General features: G+C 38.0%; 1 protein-coding gene across 15 annotated transcripts in view; it reads right to left on the bottom strand.

The window, feature by feature from the left end:
* The window catches only part of LCLAT1 (lysocardiolipin acyltransferase 1), a 120,993-nt gene that overhangs the window by 39,835 nt on the left and 54,167 nt on the right, over positions 1-26,991 (bottom strand). For 13 of the 15 annotated variants that reach the window (XM_069799988.1, XM_069799983.1, XM_069799984.1 and 10 more), the window contains 2 exons: positions 23,262-23,408; positions 14,274-14,390 (listed from right to left, as the gene is read on the bottom strand). In XM_069799988.1, coding sequence (XP_069656089.1) covers positions 14,274-14,390; positions 23,262-23,408 — 264 coding nt within the window. The remainder of the gene's footprint in view (positions 1-14,273; positions 14,391-23,261; positions 23,409-26,991) is intronic. The other 2 variants (XM_069799981.1, XM_069799982.1) reach the window with 2 other exon arrangements.

The raw sequence follows: 26,991 nt of genomic DNA, 5'->3' as shown, positions 1-26,991 counted from the left end.
TTGGATGATCTCGAGCTACTGTGTAATAGTATACACAGTAATTCACCTAAAAGATATTACTGACTGATAAAGATGTAGCTGGGCATCAGGCTAAAATCTAAGCACATAATTCAGGATGGGGCACACTGGCAAAGGCAGAAGATTCCAAAGTTGCTGTAGGCTGCCAGATGGTCACCTCCATTTTAGCAGAATTGCATACTCTGTTTTGAAGGCTGGACTAATTTGACCATTCGGACAAACACAAGTGCCCTGTGGTCTGTGGTGACAACAGTTATAGAAAGGCATACTGCTTCCTCGTCTATCCATTCGTCGTCATCAGCTTGCATCTGATGGCTTCCAATTAATCTCTCTCTCAGCTCCAAGGTTCTGCTGATAAGCATCAGCTCCTCCAGACTGGATTACTTCAATCTCGTTTTACCTCGGTTGATAAATCAGAACACTTATGATCTTCATCTAAACTTGCCCACAAATATGCAAATATATTAGTTACTGCTCTTTGGTTTTGACCGAATAGACTATTATGGAAAAACAACAGAAAGAATAATTTATCTCATCTATGTCAGCATTTTGTTTCTCTTGTAATTTTAAGTAACTCCTTTGGTTTATTCCTATTTAACCAGGCTCCCTAGTGTATTTATCTGGTTTTGAACATTCTTTTGTATAATAAACACTGCTGAAAATAACATCTTATGAATTACAATAACAGCCTGAGAAAGATACTTTATCCCTACACTATACTAAAACCAGTTTCTGATAATAGTCATATTTAGATGCTCTCCAAAATTCCCCAAGCATTTTCAAACACGAAATTTGCTTCCCTAAATCTTTTTTCCAATGAGTAAGAATACCTAGTTCTCAGAGTTCATTGTAATGCTAATGAAAACCTTTTTTCATACTGACTTAGTTGAAGGATATCCTGTCCTTCTGCTGCATTATTAATACCGCCAAACCACTGGAAAACTAATTGCAAATGCCAATTCACTTAGTGCTATCATTCGGCTCTACAGAATTTTCCATTTTAGCTACAGCGTGTGCTAAGTAGCAGACAAAATATATTTTACATGCAGTTCTCAATAGTCTTTGTTTATTTTGTGACAAAAGTCTGACCAGCATATTGCTCATGTTCTTAATTGTTTATAATTGGTTTCTTAGTGTGTTTATTTAGTTTTTTTCAGAGAAAGATTTTTGTGAAGTATCATACTTCTGGCATTAAAACTATGCTGGTGCTCCTTTTCAAGATAACTCTTGACTTTTGTCCATACCAGATATACATAGCAAATTCCAGGAAGGAAAAAGCAACATGACATTTCTGCTCCATAAAGTAGAAGCACAATTTAGTAATAAAAGTCAGCAAAGAAGCATATCACTTCACAATTAGAAAAACTTTGTTGTTGGTTTTTTGGTTTTTTTTTTCTTTTTAAGAGAAAAATCTGAGAGCTAGGAGATGCTTATTATGTAAGCATGTTCAAATATCCCATTTGATATACCACTGTTTCCTAAAGTAGACTCTGCATTACTCATAGACATAAAATACATTATTGTATTTAAACAATTTGGATTTGAGAATCTGCTGTCAGAGTATACATCTTCAAGCCTCTCATTTCTTTCAGCTACCTCCACTACTTCCATCCTTTCATATTTGCCACAACTCTTCTACTAAAATAATGAATATATTATAGGAATGTGTTTCTGGATAGCAAAATGTTTTGAGAAAACCATGTTGAGATAACAGCTGTAAAAGAGTTGTTATAGAATTTTTGGAAATGAGGGCAATGTTTCTGGAGTTATAACCATATACTCCCAAATTCCACCTTTCTCCTAGGAAGAAACTCAGTTCATTTCCTCAGGTCCACCCCTCTCAGGCTCTTCCAGAGAACACCGCAGATTATGGAACTTTATTCCTTCATAGCTTCTTGCATAGCAGATCAGCCTCGAAGCCCTGCCAGTAAAAGCTCTCCATTCTGACATTTTTTTTCCTTTCTTTCATTTGAAATGAAAAAGCATGAAATACATTGTTAAAAGTCTGTCTTTCTAAGCAAAGGAAATACCAGACTGGCAAAACACAGCATTTGTTCTCTCACTCAAAAGCATACACCACAAGAGGGCTGCATTCAATCTCACTTTTTGAAATTCCTATTTCTCAGCACTGAGTTATGCAATCTGAATGTTCAACACTTTTCTCCTGTTTTACTTTGAAAAGATGCAGCGCCTTATGAGGCCATCTGACTTGCAGATCAAGACAGAGCATCCTGATAGTGAATCCTGGAATGGTTCTAACGGGACATGTACCTATTCAATTGAATTCCTCCTCTCGACCAGCTAAGAGGTGGCAATGAACCTCTAGCAAGAAGCCAGTGAAACTCATTCTGCACAACACTGCTACACTGGCTGGAGGATGCCTCCGAATATTTTGCAGACTGAGTGAGCTCACTTTGCTCGTAGTCTTTGACTAGTTGAAACCCATGCTGGGTTCGTTACCATAATGTCTTCAGTCTGGGTGTAAAGCAGCCCTTGTCTGGCCACAGTGCTTTCAGCCAGCTTAGAGGGAGTGGCAGAGTAAAACCATTTTGCTTGTAAAAAATCATGGGAGTATATATCCTTACTGCATAAATTCACAAAGGCTAAGTAAGATTTGTTTTCTCTAACTGTATTAATGAGGTTTTAGAATACGATCCTCATCCTAGACAGTTTGCCAAGAAAGCCAGAAATCAACCCCCCAAACTCCTCTACAAATACACAGCTCTGTATGTACACAATATACCATACCTTACACAAAAAACCCCCACCATTTGAGTCATAGGCTCATTATATTCTATCAGCATTTGGCTCTTCAGTTTTAATGAATTCTGTACTGTCCACTGCTATCCAAACAAGAAGACATGAAAAAGAATATGCTGCTAGTAGATTACAACATGTGCCAGAATACAGAATGGCACAAGACTGAAAGTCAAGAGAATTTATCCCTTCAAGGAGGAGAATAATCCTTTGAAAATGTTCTCTCCTAACATACAACACTGCTATTATAAATCAGAAATTATGTATATGTTTTAACATTGAGTGCATGCTTATGTGCATGTCTCAGTGTGTAATGTCAACTGAATTTGTTAGCACCGCAGGTAGCATAAATCCTGATGAATCTCCACAGCCTCTCAAGTATGGTCTGGAATGTATTATTAACAGGTTTATTAAATATTTGCAATGCTGTGGACATGCAGAGTGTGCTATTTGAGACAGCTGCAGCTTAACTGCTACCTGCTTCAACAATGCGAATATACCAGTGAGATGGTTGTTTCAGACGCACAAAAACAAAACACCTGCCTCAAAAAGACACAGTCCTAGCAGATAGTATGTGAAGAATGGGAAGGAAAGAAGGAGCCACATAGCTGCTGAGCATATGTTTCATTTAATTCTCTGCTGCATGCTACAAGAGCAGCAAAGCAAAGGGCTGATAGAGGAAGCCAGGGAGCTTTCAGGCCTTTGGAAGGAATGCTTTTTTCGATAAATGAAGGCAGAAGTAGGACTGGTTAAATTACAGTGGTGCTGCCGACAGGATGAGCCTAGAGAACACTTAGGCAAAGAATTCTTCTGAGGGATGATTTTTCAAAAGCATCCAAGCAGATTTAAAGAACTCTAATTCTTATAGGATTTTAAATGGGACTTATGTCCCTAAGGTCTGCCCTCTGTGTGTTTGGCTTTTCAACATCAGCACCCATAGCAACTTCCAGGCAACACAAACACGCCACTGCTCACAAATTCCAAAGTCTCTGAAACGTTTTTGAAAATGTCTCTCCTTTTTATTTATTGTGCATGTTACGCTTTTCTCCTAATAGACGTCCTTACTGTCTGTGCGATGCCAGAAACCATCAGGACGGGCTGCCTCCTTTCCGAGCGGTGCAGTGAAGGACTGGTGGTCAGAACAAGCTAGCCAGAAGGTTGCTCAGGTCCCCACTTCTGGAACTGTTTTATAATCACCAAGAGCACTCACTTTTATCGTTATACTGCAAGGTCAACAATGACTACCAATGCAAACAAAATCACAGTTTTGCATAAGTCTAAATATAGACGATAAGCATTTCAGAGATGCTTATTTTAAGATATTGGCTTTTAACAGTATGAAATAGGATCAGGGAGAGACGCTACCACATTGAATGTATAAAACCAGTTCTCCAATTCTTAACTGGTAGCCATTCCACAGAAAAATGAATTTATGGGAAAATATATTCAAACCTTATATCTGTAAAATACTTCATTATAACAGTTAATTCACATTGTACAGCACTTCAAATAACTGGCATGGCATATAGGCAGTAAAGGGAAACCCTTCCTATATCTACCAATGTTTAGTGAGAACATTGAGAGCCAAGACCTTACTTCCTGCCCTCCAGAATCCTGCAGTTCAGGAAAAGGTTGACAAAATAAGTCCCAAAGACAGCAATATTTCAGATTACATATAAGGTGATGAATGAGGTGAAAAGTTGAATTTATGCTGAAGTTTATGTTTTGATAAAAATCTATTTTAAAAACCATTTATACTCTACTACAATTTTTCCCAAGCTCCTCTGCCCTCTTATGTTTTTTCGTTTTTCAGTATCAGTACCATAGCAACATCCAGGACTCATGAATGTGGCACTGCTCTCAACATCTCTGGATCAGAGCCTTGCAAATGACTGCCAAACTCAGGGATCTGAGTCAGCTCGGAAAAGTATGATGCTGGACTAAATTTTGTCTACCCTGAAAATAGTGGCAGGGGATTGAGAGGAGGGCAAAGGGAAGAAGAGCTGAAGTTGCAACAGCAGAAGGGAATGAAAGAAACAAACTGCTTAAGGTTTAATGATACATAAGCAGCAAATTTTGCAAGTAGAGGAGATTGGAAGTTTTACTACTATCTTAACAGATTTGGGGGCTATATCTGAACAGCTTGAGGATTCCAACATTTCCAGTAACTGAAATGATACTCCACGGATGTTATCCCCTGCCAGCAATTACTCATTTAGAAAAGTGATATCAGGAATACAAAAAATACATTTGCAGCAACTTTAATGCAGCTGGAAATGAAAACAGCTAGCATCTGCAAAAAGTGGAAGAGCGGGGAATCCATCAAACATGATTGAGGATCTCCTCTACAATGGGACTCTGATTTGGGATTAGTCTGTTCAGCCTGTAGATGCTGCTATTTTTCTGATAAAACACATCATGAAACATCATCTCCTAACTGAAACTAAATCAGTATTTTGTCCTGGAAAAAGTATGTTTAGGCTCCTCTCTACTCAAGACTGCTTGAAGCAATTATCTGCCTTACTAATAAACAGAGCCGAGAAATGGGTATGCTGTGTAGAGCATCTGGTAATGCCATGTGAAATAGATATCAGTACTATTCCTCTGTTTATAGGAATTAATTTCAGCTTCATCAATAATTAAATATGCTACCAATCCAACCAACATCACCTGCAAAATCATGGATCATTGGCTGACAAGAACGAGCAGTAATTAATAAACTTGAACTTTACCTGAGGCTCACCTATTGTCTGTCCTGCAGCTGTTAAGTCTTTAAAAACAACCACAAAGCTCAGTACTCTGACACAAAACCCCAAATCCCCTTGACAATTCTTACTAATAAAGTATACTGAATACTGTATCAAGCCCGTCACAAGGATGTAGTGAACAAGCCTACGAAATGGACTGTTTGGTATTTCGTGCAGGATAGAGGAGCACCAAGAGTATTGCAAGACCCTGGGCTAAGCTTACTGTGCTGCTGTGAGTGACACTATAGGAAAAAACGAACCAAATAAATATTCCAATCAGATGAATGACCTTTCAAAATGGACACCCAGAGAGATGCTGACCAAGACTAGACCAGCAGATACACCTTGTTACACACACTTTTGGTCCACCGTCTAGTCAAAGCACATAAACAACCAGAAAAACCTTCTTTAAAAATATCTTGAAGAGGAGATAAACATTAGATTAAAAAAAAAAAAAGCAGGAACATCTAGTTTTTACTGAGCAACCACTTTTCCTGAAGTCATCTTTGACCAAGCTTCATTTCTACCTATGCAATCTGATGAGCTAACATATCTTTCCAGGCCTCCAGTTGAAGCAATTAAAAAAGCCCACATTCGCCAAACATTACCACATCGTTACCACAGATACTGTGTATTCTGAGTTAAGGGAAAACAGTGGAAACATCTAATACCACTGTGGGGTAACTGCTGGCAAATAATAACTTTTTAATATGGTTACCACAGTGACTATTAATAACCTGCTAGGAGGTAAACGGAAAAATGATCTACCGCATGGTATATCTGCTTGTCACAAGCCATGACTCACACACAAGAGAGTGTAAGGAGATTATTTCAGTAGACGGGTCTTGAGAGGCTCAAGACCGTAAAACCTGAAATATTTCTGATGAGTACCATAGATGTATGGGTAACAAACAACAACATGTCAACCTGCAAACACTACAGGTGGCAGCGATTCTCACGTGGATCCACCATAAAGCCTCCAGTGAAAGGCTGTGCTTCCTTCTCAAAAGCAGTGGAGGATGGAAAGAGGAAAGGATGGGGGCTGAGAGACGAGTGGTTCGGAAAAACCAAATCCTTCCCAGGAGGACTGACACGATGGACTGTTTGCCACAGAGGTGGAGCAAGTAGTGCAGCATACTGCTCCAGTAAGACACAAAGGAAGAGATAGGAACAGAAACTTCAACGTGTACCAAAGGCCAGAAAATATCTAACAGAAAGCTGGTGCTCATTCTGAAAAGTCAAAGCCAACGCGTGAAGATGTTTGCAAGATACAATAATCATCAATGGTTAACATGATTCTGGAAAAAAGTCAAACTGCCCTTTCCCATGTTCCAGATTACAGAGACAACTGTCAGTGTTCGCAATAAAGCACAACAGCCTGCACCCGATTTTCTGCATTGCTGAATTTCACAGACATGCCTAGCGATAAAAGTCTGTTTTTGAACACGGTCTTTGGGTTTTTTAAATTAACTAATTTGTTATGAATTTTCTACCAACACACAAAAAGGCATAAAAAGCATGCGGGCTTCAATTTACATACTGATATTTCTATATCAAAGGCTACGCTATTTGATGTGCAGGATCCAATTCTCGTAAAAGCACAAGCTCAATTATAACGGCAACCAGTGAAGCTCTAATACTGCATTTTCAGCTGAAAAACTGCTCAAAGCTCTTTCACAATAGCTCTGTAATTTCTGAGTATCAGTCTACTTAGTAACACGACTCTGGGAGGCACACATGCACAGAGGGGGGAAAAAAAAAAAAAAAGAAATCGGGAAGAAAGCATTTCCTTGCATTGAGGAACGATGGTTTAGAGGTTTAGAGTTGCTGCTTAATCTCTGCAAATCTGACAGACATATGGGTGAAATTAGTTGATTGAGGACCTAAAGTTAATGCTCATGTGGCCACTTATATTTTCCTATTTCCAAAACAGACTGGTTTTGGTTTACACATGCACTGAGCAACCAGCACAAACAGGCGAGAGCTGCTCTGAGAGATGGCAGTGCCGGTCAGTGTGCAAGCTCCGGCCTCGCCAAAACCCACAGAAATTTTGGCAGTGGCTCAGCATATCATGCTGGGAGTCAGAAATCTGTTCAGTCACAAAGAGGGAGGTTAGCTTTCGTTAAAAAAACAGATCTAACCCTCACTGTCATTTGATGTGGGGCGTTTCTACGTCCTGTACCTCTGTAACAGAAGACAAATTATGCACAAACCTGAAAACTGCTGAAGTCCTGCTTACGTGGTTCAGTTTGAACGCATAAAACCGCTGAAGGTAATTCAGCGGACACTTCTGTGATCAAGACCCCCACATCTCACCCAGTGTTTACGTGAAGAGGAAAGAAACTTTGTGCAACGAAATAGAAAGCAGTATATTTAATACCTACATCCATTCATTCATACAGCCTGCCCACCATAGCCTGAGCATTTCTGCCAATGAAAAGAGCTGTTAGACCTGAATTTTACACCTTCATCAATTTTCCCTTAATAAAACCCCCACATATAACACACTTAGAAATTGGTATTACTTTTGATTTACATTTGAAAGAATAAATGGCATCTGTCTTGTAAGCTGTAGGTGCTTTGGACATAACTGTGCAGAGTAGAAGCGTCACCTACACCAGAAGACAAGCCTCTGGCAGTTACCACGGTAGCGTTCCTCAGAGACATTTCATCCACTCCTAAAAGCAGCCTCCTGCCTCTCTGTCTTTCAAAGTCAGAGTAAGAAAAAAAAGCTCTGGGAGCTAATATACTCTGGCTACTTCAAGTTGGAGGGTCTTGTTAATGAATTACTAAATTGAGAGCCTCAGCTTTAAACACCGTTTACACAAATACGTCAAATTTGAGCACCTTGCCTCATGTGACGATTGCAGGGCTTAAGACAGAATCACCTCTGTCCATAACCTATTTAGGGCTTTATACAGGAGCTTACTGTATTCTCCATGCATAGCGAGGACATCCAGATGCTGCTTACAAGGACCTGCTGTGTAACTCTGGCTACTTCACCCTCCAGTGAAGGTGAACCAAACTGTACGTGTCAGCTTTCAAGAACTGCTGATCATCATCTCCTATTAACCGTCTTAGATATATATTAATCTGCAAATGGCAAACTGTCTCCCTATATTATTAGCTCAAAAGTGCCATATAAGCACATTGTACCATAACTCAAATAAATGGCATTAAGTACATAAATACACATACATGGCTACTATAGCTCCCAGAAAAGCATACAGAATCCACATAATAGTCAATAAGTGTCACAGGATTAAAATATTTACGTAGATATATATAGATATCCTGGACTGAACACCTAAATACAATTTTCCTGCCCTAGCAATGAAACAAATTGGGATATTGCATGTAATTACTGAAATGCTGTACAGCTGTAAGACTCAGGTATGAACAGAAGAAGATATAGACTGGTTTCTGATTGTGTGTATTACAAATATCTGCACTGGGGCAAAACTATCAATTTTGAACCAATCTGGGAAACAGGATGAGAATCGCAGTTTCTTTCTATCAGTAAGGATATGCAATGAAGGCAAGCATGTTAAATTTTGTCTTTTTTATATTAGGATGCTGCAGTTGACAGCTGTTATCCGCAATATTTTTTTCAGTTGGGTAATTACGAACTAGAAATAAATTTGAAGCTGAAATACTACAATAAGGCAAATAATTCTGACTCTTCATCATACTGTAAAACCAGTAAAATATGAAACCCATAATAGTAACATCCAATCCAATGTATCCAGATATTAAAGACTGTTGATGGATATAGAGGAAGTGTCAAAAAGAGGTCAGTTAAAATTTAATGTTGGCAGAAATGATTGTCTGTGAAAGTATGAATAATCTTCTAATGACGCTTTAAAGCCTTAGCTCTGTCTTAACACTTACTGTTTATTTAGTCCTGAGAAAATACTTAAAAGCCATGAAGCAATTTTAAGAAAACATTCATAAACAACTATTTTCTCTCGACAGACTATTTGGCTACAATTACAGATATTATGCCAAGATAATATATGTAATTCAATGAATCCAGACAATATTGAATCAAATCAACTAGTATTATTTTCCATCTCTTTGAAAGTGAACATTCAAGCCATCTGAACTTTCAATGTCATTTGGCACTTCAGAAAAAACTTTATAAAATACAACCAGGCCTGAAAACCCATACTTAATTTCTGAGTAACCTCCTGACCTTTCATAGAAGGATCTCACAAACTAGATCTTCAAGAGCATTATTTAAACCATAAGTGTTTTTAATTAACATTGTTAAAGGCATGCTTATATAAAAGTCTTATTTAACTTCCTGCACATTTCTGTCATTTTCAAAGTCCGACATTTTGTAAAAGGAGATGATTTGCCTTAACCCAAGTTCTGCCAAAAGTGACTCCATATGTAACTTATTCAAAGTTTCAGGCTTTAAAAAAGGATTAAATATGACTTTAGGAGACAGTTAAAGAGAGGTATACGATGATGAGTTAAAACAAAAAAGTCATGACCAATCTTCATTTTGTCTAGAGTTCACTTTCTGTCACTCATTCACGTGTTCTGGCTCTTTCAAAAAATGCTCACCTTTGTTCCCTAAAGAAATACAGCATAAAGCTCTAGTCATTTTGCACCAGGTGCTGACTGAAACCAGGATTCATAACAGCTGAGGCAAGACAAATAATACAGATGATCAAGTGAAGAGAATTAGAAAGAAGCAAATCAACTCTAATTTCTCTTTGCTTTCCATTGATAGCCAGCTAACCAGATGCGATAGTACTTGGGATTGCAGTGGTCACTTTGGTCAACACAGGTTTGGTCTTCCACAGGGCAATTCCTCTGGCTGCCATGATAAGTGATCAAAGCAATCAAATGTGCTTCAGCACTGAGAAAAATGTATAATTAATTGAGCTCATACACTTGAAATATTTTAATAGACTAAGGCCAAAGAGTTTGCAGATGCAAACTTTAAAGCATGCTAGGAAAAAAGGCTAGTGCTATTTTTAGTAACGTGCATCACTAAAGATTAACGAAGAATCTCACAAACCTGCTTTATCTGTTGCAATGACTGTCACAATTGACTAGAAATTCAATAATCATTCCCAGGAAGGTTGATCTTCTTGCAGGGGTGAAAAATGCATAAATTTTGTTAACCTATATTTAACCTAAGAATATTTAACACTTTTCTATCTTCATTAGTCCTTACTGAAATTTTTGTTCCTCTCTTACTCACTTACACATCTTCAGGTAATGCCCTATATTGCATATCAGGTAGCAAGCTGACCTAATCCAGCTACCATGGGGTCTTTTCCTCTTTGTGTTCTCACGTCTATACTGTATTTTCTCTTACCATGCACAAACGACATTATATTAAAATTATTATTGAGCTAGAGGAACACGCCTTTCCAAAAATCAATGCTGAATCAAATTTATGTCTTGCTTAAAAAACAGCAACAACTGCAGTCCTTATTCTCCTGAGTATATTATTAATTATACATCTAAAGCATGTTCAGTCTGTGTTTACTCTTGGGTGATTCTAAGGTTTATATGAATGAGAAAACAGTAATGTGATCATTTACAAGTAAAAGAATATTTTCACTGTCTTGGCACCTGAGCATAATGAAACAAAAAACTAGTCAGCTTCTACCTGGGTTTCTGTTTAGAAGAGTCAGCTCAGGGGGTAAGAGCTATCACTCATGAAGAGCTAGAATGTGGGGAAAAAAAGGTAAGAGACTCAAAAGCCAAGGAGATGTATTACCTAAACAATTTTAATTGATTTTTTGGTGGAGGTTATACAGATTTTTTTTTTTCCTTCGCTCCCATAATCTCAGCAACGACTTAGAAACCCACCATAGCAGCATCTACAGGCAAAAGAGATCAAATAGTTAGAAAAAAATGACCATATAAGAGCAAAAAGGCAGCCAGAGGAATTTGAGCGTTGGTCATCACGGGCAAAAATCCAGTCACATGGTTCAGAAATTTTTGCCACCTATGGAAAGCAAAGGACTGACAACTGCTTGGATTATGCTGTCAGGGTCCAGATAGTGCTTCCTCTAGGAAGAAACTCTCCTGCAGAGATACAGGAAACATTTTACTGAAGGTTATTTTTTCCTGATTCTGCACTTCCTATTCAGAAGGGTGGCTAATAGTTATTTTTATGTAATAACAGGTAATTCTTTCATGCTACAGATTGTGATGCATATTAATCAGGGTTCTTGCCAAATTAAATTAGCTTTTTCAACATTTGAAAAGCAGTTAAACTTCTAATGACATTTTCCCTCTCTCTTCATCAACCTATTTTTGGAGCAAAATAATGTACTCAGGCCTGAAGTAAAGACACTTGAGCCTCAGGAATGGAAAACAGCCACGAGCCAAAATGTATTCACAGGAGAGCTATAGGGCAATAAGGTTGTCATCTATGCACAAAAATACTTTCAAAGACGTAAACATGATGTTAAAATCTCCACCACTCCCTCCTGCACGTTAAAGTCACACACACTGCTTTGTGCTTGCAGTTATGAGCAGGAAAAAAGGAAACAAGTATATTTTTATGATTATTGCTACTACCGTAGCATTAGGACAGTCCAGAAACAGGGACTCATGTTAACACCATATCTTTAACAATCCTGGTTTTCTTTATTACTGCTAATATCAGAAACTAGAATTGTGAAAAAGGCATTCTAACAGTATAAGTAATAAGTCAAACCAGAGCTGCACAATAGCACTAGGTACCAACTGTCCCATCTGTATCTGAAAATCTACCTGGACATCTATATTATACAGATGAAAAAATATGTATGCAGGTATATAATATACTGAAGTGTTTTAAAGTCAAGCAACTACAGTTAGGTTGTCCATAAAAATAAAATATTTCAACACAAATGGTCCGTATGTGGTGCACTTGCAAACAACAGAAAACCAATTCTTAAATTAGTAAGTAATAAGTATTTTAAAATGCTACTTGAACTACCTTCTCACACATAATTTACTACATAATAGCACACAGTCATAATATGTATACCTCAATGCCTATCAAGGTACACAATACCTAGTAAATTCAATGCTACAGGGACATTAACATTTCACTCAATATTTGCCTGCCTTAAATAAAAGTAGGACTTAAAAGCATTTAAAAGACTGGACACAAAAATCACCTAGGAATGTTTTCGGTTTTTTCCCCAGCTTTGTACTGCATAAAATCAGTTAATCAGCCTGAAATATTTTCCTTTTTATAACCCAGTAGCCTAATTTGCATAGATCTCTCATACAGCAACAGAAAAGCATTTTTATAAAATTAGAAAATGACTGTATAACCACAAAGCTCATTTCTGCAGCAAATACAGAACCTTTTTTTTTTTTTAACTTGATAATATTTCAAGTGGAAAACATTCCTTTAACTGAAAATTTATTCCAGGCTAGAAATATTGTTATGCACTAGGTTAACCTAGTGCTGAAAAGTTTTAAGTAAAACAAGCTTTTGAAATTGCATATGTGGCAATTTTTTTTCACCACAGCAAATGGAGTAATAAACATTCAAGATCGATGAAAATCTAAGATGTCCACCACTGAATGTCCAATAAAAATAGGGTCAAATAGATATATGGTCCAGCTAGGGTCGTCCAGCTGGACAAAATATCAAAGCATTTACAGCGATCTCAGGATATCTGCTTAGTAGGAATCGGGCAATACGCAAGGCAGCTCTGCTCCTAAAATCCAAGCAAGGATTCAAGGATTCCAGCAAGGGAAAAAACCTACCAGCAGGTCCTTATTCTTTTTAATAATCTCAAACTTCTTCCTTTGGCAGTCAGAATAACCAGCATATGTTAAAGATCTAGAATTGCTTTTCCCTGAAGAACTAGCCTATAAATAAGTCACTTCATATCTACTGTACATGTTTATTTTCTTCAACCATACATTCATATATCCTCAAACATTCACTCATCTGTATTTTAATCACTGCCACATCAGTATCATTTAATGGTTACACCATTATGGCCTCAAATCTCATTGAAATGCCCACTCCCAAAACAACCCACAGGCATCTCGATCTAACAAGCAATCACATCTTTGTACTCTGTTCCCCTGATAATAGGGACTCTATCTCTACCCCCAGATTAATAAAGGGATGGAAGACCATTTCTAGGTAAAAAGCAAGCATCATGCATTCTCTTACCCACTACTCAGCCAAGCAGCACAACTCCGATTTTAGGCAGCTTCTCCAAGTCACCATCACCTGAAAAAGCTGGCAGCACTGGGCAGCTGACTTGCTGCATCTACATGCAGCTGTGCATTCCCCTTGTCCATTTAACATAGCAACTTGTTGTCTCAGCTCTCAGAGTTAAAACCAGAAGCTTTTCAGAGAGGGCAGTGTTATACATGTCTGTGTGTTCAGTGTCAACCACCCAGTTCGGGTTAAGGACTGGTACAGACAATAAGGATGAACTTCCTTGGGATCTTTTCCACTATTTTTCTGAGATAGACTGCTAAACAAGCTACAATATTTAAAAAAAAAAAGGCAAAAATGTTGTTTTCATCCACTGCATATCTCCTGATGATGTTAGTATCTGTTACTAACTCTCTCAAATCTCTCCATGTTACAATCATTTTAAGTAGGGTTGCAAACAAGGGCTTTTTTTGTGATCAGGATACATGAAGTTTTTCTGAAATTACTTCAAGTAGTTTTGTGAACATCAGCTTCTACAGCTTGGGTGAGATTCGTTATCTTAAAGGAAGAAAAAGAACATATAAAATACAGAGCAGAATTACCTTCCCTTAGACGCTCAACCACAAAAGTGAATCCAGTAGTTCGCGGATGTAAGACGTACTCGTATTTTTGAAGTCCGTTCTTTTCAGCGAATTCGTTACTGCGGGCTTTGGTATTGGCTGAAGGAGAGAATAAAAAGCACCACTTTCTATTACTGTGCATGTAGACCAAGAATTAAATATAATTATTATACGACAGGCACAGTACAACAGCAGTTCACACAGTACAAATGTGCAACAGCTTTTCGGGTGAAGGCAGACTGCAAGTGTGCTTTCAGTTGGCTATAGTATGGTATGAGGAAGACCAATGTGGATTGCAAGGAAAGCCTTTTTACCCTCTCATTTCATTTCAGAAAATAATCAGTGAATCTTGCATGTTTATCAAATGCAATCTGAAATCTATTAATTAAAGTCTGTTAATATTTCTGTGTACACTTCAATACCCATTTTACAGTAAAATGTGTTAATTGGCTCAATTTTTTTTTTTTTAAACTCAAAAGGCACAATGTTTATTAATGCAGGTTTGATATTACATGCAGAAATACTTTGAGGTCAATGTTTAACCACATTAAACTTATTTTGGAAAGAAAACATTAAATGGAGGAAACCAGTTAATCTAACACATTAAAATGGTATTTTACATCTTCATTCTGAACTTGACACCTTTATTCATCAACCTGTGCTGCACATACATACCCTGTTTTAATTTTTTTGACCAACTGCCTCAGTGTTACAACACGTGCTTGCTACTGTACACACAGTACACGCAAGGCATCTGGAAAGCAGCGTGGCTAAACCCCGTGACAAAGATGTTTCGAACCTCTGGCAAAAAGAAGTCTCTCACGAGAAAACCGAACAAAGGCTTTTCAGAGCCAGTTGCTAGCAGAGCCCACTAAGTGAGGAAGACGCGGACACTAAAGTGAAAACTTCTGAAGACGGGCAGAGAGGAAGCAACTTGTTCTCCAGTGAGGTGCAGGAGGCTCTTCCAAGCAGCCTCAATTAGGAGCCAAACGCACTTTGCTGGCTACGCTTACTCCTTCGCTGTGGGTACTGCTGTGCCTCCTCTGTGGCCAAAAGGCAATGGACACATGCAATGTTCCCTTGGCAACACGGGGGGAAAAAAAAAAAAAAATCAATTTGATCAACTAACTTATTTAATAACTCACATTTATATAGTCTTACAGGTGTTTTAAAACACAAAATCATTGCCGAAGCAATATATCATCTTTATCAAGCAGAAACAGCTCTTTTTTTAAGTGTCCACAGTTAACCTTAACAGATGGGAGATAAAGTAATGAAAAACATATTGCTGCTTAATAATTTAATTGATACTTATAGGTAAGTTCTTTCCCTTACAATCATCGTAATTTTTCCTGTAAAGGAACAGCAGCACAAGTGGACAAATCAACAGTAGTGCGAGATGTCCTTTTTGCAGTAATGCAACTTTCCTGCATCCTTCTTTTTTTCCTAAATTACATGAGCTCTTTCTTTATCAAAAAATGTGGCTGTTCCTCCTAAAGGACTATCTACCTATTAATAAATGCTGTAGCATATCAGTATACTGAGTATCTTTTCCCTGTGAACTACTGTTTCCATGCATAAGAGTATTGCTTTTAATACATACAACCCTTAAGGCTTAGTGCACAGATTTCCTGACCGTGTGATTTGGAGGAAAGGACAACTGTTGCACAGTAGCCAAGCAAGTGATTCAGCAAAGAGAATCCAAAGATTTAATTCTTGCCAAGTTGCCAAAACATACAAATACTTGAAAATATTACATCTTCAAAAAGTGTTGCTAAAATTACAGAATGTGTGAAATACTAAAATTACACTTGGCTATGTAACTTAAATTTATCTTTCCTTGGACATGTGCATTATGTCTTTAAGCACATGATCAGAGTATCTATTTTTGTCTGCTCGACTACTACCCCATTCAATGTTGAAAACGGAGTATTCTGAATCAGAGAAGGGAACTTGCCTTTAGGACTCCTACCTCTGCGATGGCAAAACTCGCAAAGTGAGTCACGAGCAAGACTTGGAATGGCAGAAGAGGCAAGCCTAATCTGGTAATTATTAAATGCTCCTCTGAAAAGCCAGATTCTACCTCTTAGACATAACTGTATTGCACTACTAGCTCAACCACTTAAACTCTCTATTTTCTAAGAAGGGACATTGACCACCAAGAGCACTCCTATAAAAACTATACAACTCAAGAGTTCTTTTCCAGATTCTGTGGTGATTCAAGCAAAATGTTTTAAATTAATTTATCACAATATTTTTAAGCTAATGTATTTTTTCTTCCAAAGGACAGAAGTATCTTTTTCATTTTCTACATACCCAAGTTTGGGTTTCACTGTGGAACATTTGCATTCTGCAAATCAAGTCAATCAAAGCTTTGAGACACAAGTGCCATATAAGTCTACATAAAGTTAAGCAGTCTAAGAAAAAAATAAATCTGTCTTAAGCATCTCAAACTGCACACAGTTAATGAGCACTGAGAAAAACCCTCTCTGTATGTCTGCTCGCTAGCACTCTGTTTCAGAGGGCCCATAAAAACAAATCCCTTGGTGTTTGCAAAACACTCCTACTTGCACTGCAGGAAAACCAAAGAGTAAATGGGCAGTTTTGTTTTCTGAGCAAGACCTAACTGATGCAGCAAAAAAGGTTTGGGACCTCCAATGCCCATTGCTTTGAAGTAATCATCTTCAAACCTCCTCTTAGTGCACATCCCTGCACTTGGAAAGAACTCACTGTAAACATCTGCAAAACATCTTCCTAGTTTCCTTTTATTACAATGCCTTCCTAAAAAATGTGAACAGCTGGACATTGGCACACCAGCCAACACGATTCAGCTATTTCCTGATATTTGTATCCCTGTCTTGCCTCTGGATTGTAAGTTTTATGTAACAGAGATTGTTACCTACCCCTTTTGCATGACCCTAGTGTAATGGGATTTTAGAACTAGAATAACGCTTCCAGCTAATACAATGATTGTTGTCATCTGGAAAAATCATCTCCCTCTTCTTTTCCTAACAGCTACCAAGGCACAGGTCTTCGTGCATTGAAAAACATATATTACAACAAGTCAGGAAGGCCAAAGGGTTTTGATGCTATCCTGAAAGCAAGGGTAGGATATGCCTTCACTCTACCAAAAAGTAAGAATAATGCCCTTGTCGCCCTCCTGCTACTCTCAGCATTTGAAGAAAACAGTTTGTTACTCTATTACTTATTAGCAAATGCACTGACTGCCACCCTATCCGATGTAAGCACCTTGGTGACTACTGCTGTTTGGGACCTCTGTGCGAGACACCTGTGCCTAAACCTTCTGGGGGAAAGAGAGCGCAATTCTCCTGCTCAGAACTGGATTCAACAAAAAGCAGAATATGGGGTGTTCCCCATTATATGAAACCTAGGGATTAGAAAACTGATCCAGGAAATTTGAAACCCATTTTTATATCCTCTCCAACCTGAGGGAATTCATGCAACAAACACCTTTTAAAAATCCCTTAATCAATTGAACAGGCTATACTATCAGCGCTGCAAAACTTATGCAGATACCTCATCATTCTGCAGTCCAGATTATAACATTCTTAGGTGAAAGAATAAAAAAAGTGAAAGATGCCTTTGTAAGCCTGATAGTGAAAACACTTCCTTAAAAAGAGGGAACATATGTTCTCTTCTTTGCTTCCAACCAACACAAATTGCATAAAGCAGCTCTTGAAGGAGGAACTGGAAATGAACTCAGTTTGGGTCTCCTCAGTCCCAGAACATCACTCACACCATTTGGCTAAGGGTAATGCCCCCTCTTGCTTACTCTCTCTGAAAACTGTGAGTAAGCATTGCTTTCTAGAAACAAGTATTTTCTTTCTTACACTGTAAGCCAAAGTAAATCTACAGCATTCCTATTTCTCAGCATTCCTATTAGGTGTATTTTGCATTTTAATTCCTTGGCTCTATTTGCTCCTATGATAAAAAAGAATAAGTAGAATAATCTATTTTTATGGAAAGCAGCTAGTTTATTAATAGAGGGTGATATGGGACCCTTCCTGATCCAGAACTGCTTCATGCTCCGTCTCCTCTGGTCTCACAGTGACTTGCCTCTCCTCCCCTGTCTCCTTCAGCTAACACATGCTGCCTCTCAGAGGGTATGTTCTTTGGGGTGGTGACAAGTACAAGGACTCCAATTTGAGTCTTTAGACACTACTCCAGACCCGTTGTCAAACTACACAGAAGAACAAGAATTTAAGAGTTCTGGCCATAACCTCTTTTTTTTTTTTTTCTCTTGTGCTGCCTTTGGTACATAATTTGATTACATTTTTTCCCATTTATCTCAAAATTATGTGGGCAAATTCCCATTTATCACATTTTTAAATTACTGGAAAAGCTCAAAGTCAGCACGTTCTAAAAGCACCACACTTCAAAATTTCATTTAAAGTAACTGGAAGAAGAAATTATGCTAACACATTTTCTTGATTTTTGAGTTACAGATTTTTAAGAAGTTAAATTGCTTTTGCTTCTGAAAACCAGAGGATAAAGTGAACAAATTAATTTTTTTTAAAAGTCAAATTATATTTTTAATTGTGAGCTAGTTTTGAATTAAAAAAAAAATCTCTAGAATTTTACTTTGATGAAAGCCATAATGCAGTAACAAGTTGCATTTGTGTGAGTCTGAAGAGTATTTGGAACTAAAACTCCAAGACCTGTACCCAACGAAAAGCTAAGTCTGTGCTCCCCATGAAATATGTACGCAGTATTGGCTCCTCTCAAACAAGCTCACATGCTTTTACAGATTCAACGTTGTCCAGGTTGATGTGTTTTGCTGGATGTCACCCAAAAGAATTATAGACTTCCCTCATCATCCTACTGGAAAGCTGATTCTGACAACTTTAATACAACAATTTCTGATCAACTTTCAACTACCTTTTTTTTTTTTTTGCTAGTACTAGTGCACTGAAAGTTGAATATTAAGCACTACCTTTTCCTTTAATCTGACTTGTGATAAAAGCATGCACTTCTATGACTTCAAGTACTCTCAAACAATATTGGTACCAGACAGCAAAAGAATACATGAGTACTCCAAAAGTTGCTCTTTAAAAAAAAAATTTAAAAAAAAATTCCTCATTTATCTATTAGAGGTTTGCATAGAAAGCATAAAAGCTATATTTGCTCACAGGTAATATTTTAAGAAAAAGTTGAGCAATTGTTCTTATTTGTGCTATTTTCAGACTATTACATGTTAAATCAACCTCTATCAGAGCTTTTGAACAATATTTTCTTGCATTACCAAAGTATACCACGTTTACTAGAAAAGTGAAAAATCCAGCTGCAGTTCATTGTTACCTTCTAGATGGAATATTGTATGTGATCCACACCACAACATTCCTGCCAAAATCTGGGCTCTAGCAAGCTTTCCTACTTGTTTTTTAGCTGTTCCTCAAGGAAAAAAGGTCTGTGCAATCACACTCTGTCCACCTGTTCCCCTTAACTTTTGAAGCTATTGCCACCTGCAAACAAAGTTTGACAGAGACAAGAGATTCAAAGATAATTAAGCCCCACAGGAATTTCAGAAAAACCAATGGCTGAGTAAAGGGAAGCCTCCAGCAGTAGAGATCTTAATAACAGGAAAAGCCAGGGCAGGCTCCATGGGTCTTTAGTCTGTCAAGGCTTTCAGCACAGCATGCAGCGGTCCGTCGGTTAACGCAGGTATCGGTGAGGATGAGCCACAGCACACGATGCCTCTTGCCAAGAGAGCAGCAAGAGATTTGTGGAGGAAATGTCACACGGAAGGAAACACAAGGAAAAAGGAGAAGTTGGAGTGAAGAAGAGACCATGTATAGGGATGCAGACACAAATCCATAGGAAATGAGGCTTTAACAGGCGCAGAGCAATACAGCAACTTTTTTTTTTTGTTATTGCTTTCTGAAGAATCACTACAAAGAATCTCATAAGGAACACCAAGGAAAACAAAAGAACAAGCAAAATGGTGGGTTGTATTCCAGCTTTCCAGAAGCGCTACGCTTATAGTTGCTTTGTTTTCTTCAGGGCTTCAGAAAGTCTGGCTATATGTTTATCTGCTGAGGGCTTCTTTTTAAGCAATTACAATAAAATACCTTTGATGCACTTAGCTTTAACCTTGAAGTACTCCAGAGTGAAAAGATGACCAACCTATCAGAAATAAGTATATAATTATTACCTCAGACCCTATACATCCAGTCTGCAAATACATTGTTCAGTGTTCATGACATTACTATTTCTAACATTTATTTACGTAGCATCTTCCACCGCACAGTACTTTCCCAACTTGAAGTCAGGCAGTGGCCCGTGTATAAATACAGTCATACTTTAAATTTCTTTGAAATCTTTCATTCTCAAATACCTGAAAACATGATACAATTTCTTATAAAGAAGAGTACATCTACTATTGTCATGCAGCCACTGAGAGCATAAAAAAATGATAGTAGCACAGAGCCACACAGCAATTCCGCTTTTCAGTGAAGTACATGTAGAACGTTATTTTTCATATTTTATTTCAAATGAATCAGTACATATGATCGTTGACTACAACTTTTGCTGTGGATTTTGTTTTCAGAAGTAATTAGCAGTTTTGGAATTTGGTCAGAAAACAAGAGCCATTGCCTCTGCTTTTGCAAAACGTCCCCTAGAATATTGAGCGACCATTCAGAACAAAACTGCAGTTTATTTCTTATTCTAAAAGATGGAACATGAGGTTGCAATAGGTCCTAATATGTCAATAACATAACAATTTTCTGAAAATCTTTTTTTTCAAAATGTTACACAAAATACATTATTACGTTCTATCATTCTCACATGGCATAAAATTATTGCTTGGTCAGGATTAGCCTGTCAAGGGATTTTGCCCTGTTTCCTATAATATTTTAAAATATATGAGCTAATGTTTCCTGTGAAGACAGTTAGATAGGAAGAGCTATTTACTTTCACTGAAAAAGGCCCACAGTTTTGCCTGTCTCTATACATCTTACTACGCACAAATATAATATCAAGGTGGCGTTCATTACAGATGGCAGGATAGAGTGCTAAACACCGGACAGTTTAACATGTCAGAAGCCAGCACAGCTGCCCAAGGAAGCAGCACCCTGTCATCTTCCCTGCCCATCACTCCATCCTTCCCACCGCACTGCTTCCTCCCTGGGCTGCTCAACAAACCGGGGGGGGGGGAAACGATCACCACCCATCTGCGGTGGCTTCAGAAGAACAGCGCAGTTAGTGCGGATATCCATTTGACACTGCAAAGTTAAAGAGTACGTGTTACACACGTATAAGGAGGGAAAACCGAAACAACAGAAATACCTTAAAAATAAAAAAGGAAAAAATCTGTGTTCAGAAACCCAATTAGAGAATTTGTTAATATTAAGTGAAGAATCTTGTCTGCATGAATTTCTCAGTGGATGGTATAAACAGCATAAACTTAGATTTGTCTAAGTCATTTCTATCAGTTACAACAGTGGACAGAAAACCCTGTGTTTCCTTAAGCAGCTTCAGATTCAGGTGGGAGCATCCCCAGCACTGGCTTTGGGACTCCACAGCACAAGTGTTAACACACCACAGCTGCTCAGTCCTCGCCTAATTCTTTTTTTTTTTTTTTTTAAACTGTAGTATGAAACTTCCTCAGTTCTTTAAAATCTGTTGTCTCTAAGGAATATTGGGAGGGATTAGAAGGTATACATAATTTATGGAATAAATTACAATCCATCCAATTCTTTCAATCATCTTGAGATGGAAACACCTCAGAAAGAGTATGAGTGACCCAAGGAGGAATCTCCTGACTCCATGAATAAGATTAAGATTTCATCTCATAATTCAGACGTAGGAGGGGAGAGTTGTTCATTAATTTGAAGAAAAAAAAAAATTTTAAGTGAGATAATTTCCATCCTTCTTCCTAATTTTAGATAGAAAATAACTATTCAACAAGAGCTATCACATGAAGCAGCCCAAGAATGTATGATGAATTTATCCTCTTTCAGGAAGGCTGATCAAGTGATGACAATTCCCTACAGCATGATAGCATTTGAATACTATACGTACACATTTTTAATGATATCGGGAATACAGAAGAAAAAAATAGCAGTATATGTTAGTTATTTTTATACTGTGTCTAGTACTCACTGATCTGGCATTGCAATAAAATACGATTTGAGAATACCTGCAATGCAAAGTATAGTAAAAGTCTTTTAAATAAGCTAAAAGGTAGAAGTTTAATTGTAATTGATTTTCTATTCAAAGATGATGCTTATCAAATCATGCTGCAGGCATGAACCTTCACAGTACATTCATATAATGTTTTCTTTTATTGTCAATTGAGTCGTCTTCAATACTTGTTAGCAACTTGCTTCTAATGCCATAAGATACCTGTATTAAAGTAGATATTTTATTAAGAATTAATACTACAGGATCAAACTCATTAAATTTACTCTTATGATAAAGTCAACACTTGTGTTAGGGAGGTATTTTTCATATAGAGGTAGATACAGACTGCTTACACATGGCCTAAGGAACAAGTATCTCCATTTTCTCCTCTTAAAACATTAGGCAAGAAATCTAATAGAATCATTAGTTCTTCTCTTCAATCACTCTTCCATAGGTCTTAAATGATTTTGCACTATTTGCCACAGTAATATGGGAAATGGGACATGCAAGTGATTTATTCCAGGTCTTGAAACCTACTTTTGCTAATGCAATGTACATACAGTGCTGGCCAATATAAAGCCATTTCGATCATCGGATGCTTTGAAATGTAAGTTATTTCAGGAAGAATGGCAAAGCGTCTCAGTGGAACTACATTTGTGCCTCTCAAATGAATCAGTACATATGATCATTTACTATAATTTCTACTGTCCATGAGAACGCAGGCTTGTTCCTGCCTTGGATTTTTTTTTTTTTTTTTAAACTATTTCCATAAACAACAAAGAATTTCAACGTTGAACATTCTAAGACACGACAAACACAGCCTACCTGTGAGATCAGTTCCTTCTGGAAAGATGAGGAGTTGTAATGGTTCACGAATGTCACAGAAATAATCCAGCATTTTTTCAAAGTGACTCTTGTCATCTTCCCACTTTCTCTGAATGAAAACAAAGGCAGCAACCTGCATCGCCCAGCCTAAAGTTTAAAAGATACACCTTTAGTAACATTTCACTCTGATACTTCCGCAGTGTCTGTTATTCTAAAGTACTGTATCAATTGTGTTAGACGCAACATTTTATTTGCTGCCCACCTATCCTCACCTCTGATTAAGAGCACTTAGCTACCTTGTAAAAGGAGTGTTGGATAGGAAGCAAAAGAATGCATAATCTAAATAAATAAATCTAAATAAATGGCTACTGTTTTGCAAAATTCAAGTTACCAGAGTTAGAAAAGCTTTCCAGAGAGCAAGAATAGGGTCAATGCTGTCATGAAAGGATGTTATAGCGACATGGGTGTCAGTCTCTTTTCCCAAGTAACAAGCGATAGGACAAGAGGAAACAGCCTCAAATTGTGCCAAGGGAGGTTTAGACTAGACATTAGAAAAAATTTCTTCACTGAAAGGGTTATCAAGCACTGGAACAGGCTACCCAGGGAAGTGGTGGAGTCACCATCCCTGGGGGTATTTAAAAGATGTGTAGATGTGGCATTTCGGGACATGGTTTAGTGATGGACTTGGCAGTGTTAGGTTTATGGTTGGACTTGATGATCTTAAAGGTCTTTTCCCACGTAAACGATCCTATGAGTCTGTGAGGTGAAGTATTTAAAACCATGGCCCTCACTACAAAATCCTTAACCACTGCAACACTGATATGCTCAAGGGAAGGTGCTGCCCCTACGGACAAACATCTCAACAATGCACTGCAGGATAAAAGAAATCTGCATTATATAGAGGTAGTTGTCCTTTGTATTGCATGTTAACCATGTGCATTGTGCAGAAAATATCTATTGCTTCGAGGGCTTTATTACATATACCTCCTTATAATTTTCATTGCTAATAGAAGAAAATACAAAGTTGTTCTTTACATCTGATTATAGAAAAATTTGATGTATATCCATTTGTTTGTATTAATACACAAGACAACTGTGCAGATTTACAGTCTGACATCAAACCAAGAATGTAATGAAGTTAAATAAATGAAACTGTTTCTGAGCCTGCGGCTCAGGGGTCACAGGCTATTACCTTCAATAAACGTTCTTGGCTTTTTTGGCAAAATTTAGCGTACAGGGTATCACGTAATATTAGAAGTTCTGTCCACTAGTTCAGACAGCAGGATGAAAAATCAGGGCTACAGTTCCACCACATGTCTGTCATGCTCCCTTCTTAAACACAGCTCAGAGGAGCATGACACTGCCTTACCACTGTACTTGGCTAGCTTATATCTCATCAGAAAACCTGCAAATAGATATTCCACATCAAAGAGAAAACATCACAGCTTCCCATTCTCCTCTTTGCTCACCACAGTCCTCAAAGTCTGTTTTTCCTTTCCTGGTGACTTAGAGCATGTTATTCTTGCACTTTATTTCAGTTCCTATTTACAGAGATTCCTTTCTATTCTGTTCCTGGCAATATCTTACAAGGAGCATATGCTAGAAAATCATTTATTAAAGTCACCAGTTTTTAAACCAACTTCATAAGTCAGTCAGCCTGGATAATGCATTAACCAAGCTGCATAATCTCTTCTGTATTGGTTAGGAACGTTAATTGCATTCTTAAAGATTTGTAACCTGTATCGTGGAGTAGGTACTTTTTATTTTTAAATCAGCTAAACAGATGGAGCATGCATAACTAACATGCCTTCTGCAATCTGGACCTAATGAGTCTCAGATATTCAGATAATTAATGATATCCAGATAACTGCATACTGGAAGTGGTTATATGAATTAAGAAAAGAAATGCCCAGAATGCAGTCTCAGCAAATCTTTTCAAATTTGTACGCTGTACTTGTTAAAAACCTTCTGTAAGTAAAACTAAACTTTGACCACAACATTTTATGTGCATCTATGCACATATCATATTCCCACATCTGCAGTGCCAAGAAGTATCGCTACAGCTTTATTAACAGAGACTATCCATGTTTAAACAAATCATTTGCAGGAAAAAATAAAGGTTAACTTCAAAGTAACTGAAAAATAACTTACATAATTTAACTATGCTTTCTTCTGGCATTTAATCATCTCCTACTGCTACAATATATTTCACTACAATGGTGCAAACCCAGTGTATTAAATTGAACTAATCAGGGCTTCATATTCACATTTGTCATTGTGTTATATAAAGAGGACACCCTTTCATACCAAACATTGCCAAATACCAAATGGTGCCATGGAATTCAGTTCCTCTAGAAGAGGAGGATGGAGATGGAGATGGAATGAAGCTGCATCAGGGGAAGTTCAGACTGGACATTAGGAAAAGGTTCTTCACTGAGAGGGTGGTCAGTCACTGGAACAGGCTCCCCAGGGCAGTGGTCACGGCACCAAGCCTGTCAGAGTTCAAGGAGCATCTGGACGACACTCTCAGTCATACGGTTTAGCTTTAGGTAGTCCTAAGAGGAACAGGGAGTGGGGGTTGACGATCCTTATGGGGCCCTTCCAGCTTGAGATACTCTATGATTCTATGATACCTCATCTGAAATCAAGTTCATAAAAATGGACACAACAAAGGAAAAAAAGCCCTGTAAGCAGAAACAGAGATGCCTTGTACCGTACCATTTACAGCTCTGAGAGTATAGATGCTCCATGGGACAGAGTAGAAAAATACATAGAGATTAGGAAAGTTGTGCTGTAGTTTTGGTGTTTTCCAATCATTCTTACCTCTCAGCCCAGACCTTTTGTATGTTTTATGTACCCTAGACACTACACCTACATTAGTTTATGCAAAGCCTGTACTGCGCTAAACCATTTTATTGTGTGGTATCACACATCAGGCCTAAATTATTCAGTCCTTGTGTTCTCATTGCAGCAGAGTCTGCAGTAGGTAGAAAGAAGCTGTCCTGGTTTTGTCTAGAATAAAGTTAATTTCTTCTTAGTAGCTGGTATAGAGCTCTGTTTTGGATTTAGGATGAAAATAATGTTGATAACACACTGATGGTTTAGTTGTTGCTAAGCAGTGTTTATACTAAGTCAAGGACTTCTCAGCTTTTCATGCTGCCCAGCCAGCAGTGGCTGGGAGTGCACAAGAAACTGGGAGAGGACACAGCCAGGACAGCTGGCCCAAACGAGCCAAAGGAATGTTCCATACCATATTACATCATGCCCAGCCTATAAACCGGGGAGAGTTGGCCGGGGGACACCATGGCTCAGGGACTGGCTGGGCACTGGTCAGTGGGTGGTGAGCGACTGTATTGTGCATCACTTGTTTTGTCTATTCTCATTATTAGTAGTAGTAGTATTTTACCTTCCTTCTCTGTCCTATTACAGTGTCTTTATCTCAACCCACAACTTTTACTCTTTTTTCCCCAATTCTCTCCCCATCCCACTGCATCAGGAGGGGGGGAGTGAGCGAGCAGCTGCGTGGTGCTTAATTGCCAGATGGGGTTAAACCATGACAGAAGGGACAGGAGCAGCAAAATAAATGCTCACTTGGGAAGCCTACTGATACTTTCCCAGGTCAGCAGCTCCTTAGAGTGATTTTAGTCCATAACAGAGGGAGCATGGAAAAAACCTCACTGTCAGATCCCACGCTCTCCCCTACGTTTCTTCATGTAGCACAAGGCTTTAA

The sequence above is a fragment of the Haliaeetus albicilla genome, chromosome 13, assembly GCF_947461875.1.
Source record: "Haliaeetus albicilla chromosome 13, bHalAlb1.1, whole genome shotgun sequence".
NCBI classification, from domain to species: domain Eukaryota; kingdom Metazoa; phylum Chordata; class Aves; order Accipitriformes; family Accipitridae; genus Haliaeetus; species Haliaeetus albicilla.
Note: the sequence above shows the minus strand (reverse complement) of the source record. Positions and strands in the feature narration are given on the sequence as shown.